The sequence below is a fragment of the Lactuca saligna genome, chromosome 4 (genome assembly GCF_052625555.1).
Source record: "Lactuca saligna cultivar CGN05327 chromosome 4, ASM5262555v1, whole genome shotgun sequence".
Taxonomy (NCBI): domain Eukaryota; kingdom Viridiplantae; phylum Streptophyta; class Magnoliopsida; order Asterales; family Asteraceae; genus Lactuca; species Lactuca saligna.
The window spans coordinates 79,131,508-79,136,437 of NC_136420.1; the positions used below are offsets into that span (position 1 = coordinate 79,131,508).

General features: G+C 33.9%; 1 protein-coding gene across 1 annotated transcript; it reads left to right on the plus strand.

Annotated features, from left to right (window-relative positions):
* Nucleotides 1-1,162: 1,162 nt before the first annotated feature.
* Nucleotides 1,163-4,086, plus strand: LOC145042188 (light-induced protein, chloroplastic-like). Its single transcript, XM_078990576.1, has 3 exons — nt 1,163-1,702; nt 2,824-3,019; nt 3,629-4,086. Exons 1-3 carry the CDS (start codon nt 1,248-1,250, stop codon nt 3,941-3,943), a joined length of 966 nt encoding a protein of 321 aa, XP_078846702.1. The 5' UTR covers nt 1,163-1,247; the 3' UTR covers nt 3,944-4,086.
* The last annotated feature ends 844 nt before the right edge of the window (nt 4,087-4,930 follow it).

The following is a 4,930-nucleotide window of genomic DNA, read 5'->3' on the forward strand; positions in this document are numbered from 1 at the left end:
CGGCCGACTTAACTAATTTTCTTGTTTTATTGTAACCTAAACGATCAAAATGGCTAAAAATACTTTATTGTAGAATAATTTGTATACAGATCATCTTCCTTACACGAAAGATGGTCTTTTTAGTTTTATGAAAAAATGTACGTAAATGAAACATAAAAATGTTAAATGGAAGTAAATAAAAACTTAATTATTTCTTTTATTTCCTATATATGTATTGGTTTTTGAGAAAGAGGAAATAGGAGTTGTATTTTTTAAATTTGAGTATACATATGTTTTGAATAGGTTAAATTCATAAACAAATCGAGAAAACATGTTAACCGATTAGTTAACTCTATAATTTTTCATATAATGTGCTTAATTTATGGGTATAGATACATTGGTTTATGTAAAAACAATATTATTTTAATAGCATAATTTTTAAATAAGTTAGCTAGATAAATATACCTAGAAAATATTAGTCGAAACGCGGTTAATAGGTTTCTACGGTTCAAATTTAGGTTCAATAAATTAATGAGCAGAACAATCTTTTCCAAAATACCCAAAACGATCAGTAACACTCGTGCGTTACAACACGTTAATTAATCCCATTTTTTATTTGATGTCTGATTTTTATTTTGTAAATCCCCTTTAATAAACGAATGTTTTTTTGTCACATATCAATCTCTCATGAGTTTTGACACTTATCATTTTATGGTATTTCTAAAATAAATATTATCCACTTGTTAATTTTTGATTTGTTTTAATTTTTAAAATTAAACTCATATATACTTATATATGCAAAGTATTAAATATCATATATATGATATTAAACTGCAATAAATACGTTTTTTTTTTCTTATTTTAAAATTGTACATTAAAAAATATATATTTTTTATATTTTAATGTTTAAATCAATCAGTGTATTACACGGATTTCACACCTAGTTTGTTACTATATAGGACTTAGTTCTGTAAAATTCTGGACCATTTTTGTGGCAATTTTCTGGTATAGGGGCCATTTTTATAAATATTACTTGTAAAAAAAATTATATGAGGACCTTTTCTGTAAACAAATCTATTATAGAAGACCATTTTTGTTGCAATTTTCTGTTAAAGAGAGTAGAGACAACTTCTTCAATTGTTTTGGGACTGTTTCTATATATTTATAAAATTGATTATAAAAATCATTGTTTGGTGCCTGCCTTCTACAGGCCTCTGGTTATTAAGCTTCACGCTCGGTCTCTGTATTTTTCCCCTTAATCGGCAAAAATGGCCGGAGTTTCTCTGATCACACAATTTCCATCCAATTCGATGTTGGTGAAGTCGTACCCAAAACTGAGCTCGAGATTCTCCAACTATCTAGTTAATTCTACGAGCTTTCCCGTTAAAAACTCGGCAAAATCGAAGCTTATATTCGCTGGAGGAGTCCGAAAGAAGTTCAATTTCACTTTGCGTGCTGCGGCCGTAGAGAACTTGGAACCGGAGTCTAACGTTTCTTCGTTTTTTGAAGAGGAGGAGAAGCCGGTGCCAGACAAAGAGCCGACGGAGATTGATCTGTTGAAGAAGCAGTTGGTTGATTCGTTTTACGGCACGAGCCGTGGATTGACTGCCACAAGTGAAACGAGGGCGGAGGTAGTGGAATTGATCACACAGCTCGAGGCGAAAAATCCGACTCCAGCGCCGACGGAGGCTCTTCCTCTTCTCAACGGCAAATGGATATTAGCGTAAGTAATATATACTTGTTTATACTTAAATCGATATCATCGCAGTTGATTAATCTAACTGTTCATGGAATTTACCGATCCTCGAATCAACATTTTGTAGTTCTTGGTTTATGATGATGTTTGATATTCAAATAATCCAAATAATCCAATTAGGTTTTAGTTTTCCACTGCTAAATGCCAATGGATGTGTCTAAATCGTTGTACTTTGTCCTTCAATCTTCAAAATCTATTTGCAGTTTAATTTTTTTTCAAACAGAACGTGTTAGAGACATTATAATTCTTTCCATACATCAAATAAGTTTCTGTTACATCAATTGGGGAAGAATTTCTATGAACATTCACAATTTGTTCATGTGAAACAATCTTATTCGTACACGTATTGAGCATCTTGAGGGGGAAACCTGAACTCAAAGAACACACAAGTCTAGAATTTTTGGCATGTAGAATAGCAATCACTTGAAAACTGGATTGTTTAAACATCATGAGAACCATACACCTTAGACATTTTTGCTACACCTTTTTTGCTTAATATTAAAAAAAAAAAAAGTTAAATTCAATTGGACATTTGTTTTTCAATGTTAGGAATAATATATTAAGTATAATAGTGTTTGGTAAAAAGCTAGTTGAAATGTTATCTTTTAGCTGGGAGCTGATAAGTTAGCTTATGAATTAATAGTGTCCAGTAAAAAGTAGCTTATAAGTTAGATTGCAATGTCAAATGACATAAATGGACATTTGAACATATATGATAATATGTTCCAACTCTTTTTAATTATGCAACCATATACGTGTCATTGTAACAATATAACATTGGCTGATTGGCCACAACATCAGTATATAATAAATATTATCATGTGATGTAACATGGAATTGTTTGTTGATGTTTGGTAAATAACAATTATTAGTTAAAAAGGTGTTCACATGGATGATAGGAATTGATAAATTCATTATTATGTTTAGCAAACAAAGAAAAGGACTAGATAGGCACTTGATATTTTTTTTCCAAAATAGTTAATGTGTTTTATTCCTATCCACAATCGCAACCAACTTATATTTTACTACAGGATAATATTGATGGGATATGTATTTTTATTAATATGTGTGTGTGTGTGTTACTGCAGCTATACATCTTTCATAGGTTTGTATCCTTTCCTTTCAAGGGGAACACTGCCATTGGTGAAGGTTGAAGAAATATCACAAACCATTGACTCTGAAAATTTCACTGTCCAGAATTCCGTACTTTTTTCAGGACTCGGGTCCACAACTGCAATCACTACAAATGCAAAGTTTGAAGTCAGGAGTCCTAAGCGTGTACAGGTACCAAAAACTGAGACTGATGTCAACGAGACAAAAATTATAATTTTTTGTCGCACACAAAAAGGTGGGACAAAGACTTTCTCTCAATCTCTCATCTATGAAAAAGACGTAAATGCCCTCCTTATCATCGTCATCTGAAATAGCCATAGAAAGCTTAGCTAGACTCGTCTTGGCCCGAGTAACAAACGCAGCCTTAGGCTGCGCTTGTTACATGCAACGAGTCTGGATAAGCTTTCTACGGCTATTTCGGATGGCAATGATAAGGACATTTACGTCTTTTTCATAGATGAGAGATCGAGAGAAAGTCCTTGCCCTACCTTTTTGTGTGGGACAAAAAATTATAATTTTTGTCTCATTGACATCTATCCCCGTCCTGTCTAATGCACGACAAACACAGAACAACTGTTGTCTCGCAACAGCATAACAAACGATCGTACTTTGAAAAATTTACCGAATTATATTCATGAAATAGCAATTTCATCCAAATGACGTTTAACAATAAAAATGAAAACAAATGCAATGCTATAATAATAATAAAAAAACAAAAGCACACGATGCTGCTATATACAGATAAATGAAAGTACATTGCTATTTATTGTCCATACACAGATAAAGTTCGACGAAGGTATTATCGGGACACCACAGTTAACCGATTCCATCGAGATACCCGAAAACGTTGAGTTTTTAGGACAAAAACTCGATCTGTCACCCTTTAAAGGGTTATTGACATCAGTTCAAGACACAGCTTCAAATGTAGCAAAAACCATTTCGAGTCAACCACCATTGAAATTTTCAATCTCGCAAACGAATGCGGAGTCGTGGTTATTAACAACTTATCTTGATGAAGAACTTAGGGTCTCAAGGGGAGATGGTGGGAGTGTGTTTGTTCTTATTAAAGAAGGGTCTCCACTTCTTTTGGATTAAAATTGTGGGAAGTATTTTTATTATTTTTGGTATGTATTTATGTGATGTAGTTGTTATATGTATGTTACTGTGAAATCTCTGATTTGAACTGTTGGTTGGATCATGGAAGGAGAAATATATTGAAATATGTGTTTTATTTGTTAGTGCTCGACTGTAGATGCCTAGATGGGAGCACTGACTTTGGATACACATAAAAATATCTGTTTGTTTGTTTATATTAAAAAAGGGGCTAAATGCAAAAAAATATGACAGAGACAAAAGTAAAAGTGGCTTGTCGAAGTACCATCAAGTCTTGTTTAGTTTAATCATTAGGCTGGATGAGCGGTGTTGAGCTCACCGAGTCTCATCAACGATGGTTTTTTTTTTTTTTTTTTTTTTTTTTTAAGAGAGAGAGAGACCGAGTTTAAAGGCGATTGTTTGCTGAGTCAGCTGAGCTCTGCTGAGGCCATTCTCCCCAAAATAGCCCTGTCAAAGATACCCGTTACCCGAATTACCCGCCCGATTTTTTCAGGAATCGGGTAAATCGGGTATCGGGTAAATTTTTTCGGATAAGTGGGTAACCCGGATTTTTTTCGGGTCGGGTAAATGGTAAGTTGTTTGGGTTTCGGGTATACCCGATTACCCGAAATATATTTAACAAATAATGTCCCTTTATGAGTTTATCTGTCCCTCCCAATTCCCAAATCTCAATTTCCCTCGTTGAGACTCATTCTATTTTCCCCATGTCAAAAAACCATCGTACTTCGTCCGCTCTTCGTTGGTGTCCGTCACCGGACACCGATCAATCAATTTCATCTAGTCGCTGCCTCGTCGTAGCCATCAAGTGGTCATCGGCTCATCACAGTCATCAAGTCGTCACCACTCCAGGAAAACATCACAGATTTGGGTGCCATTAAAAAATTAAAAAAACAATTTAAAAATTGGGTAATACCCGAATTACCTGAATTTAATTTGGGTAGGGTAACGAGTAATTTTTTTTATATGAAA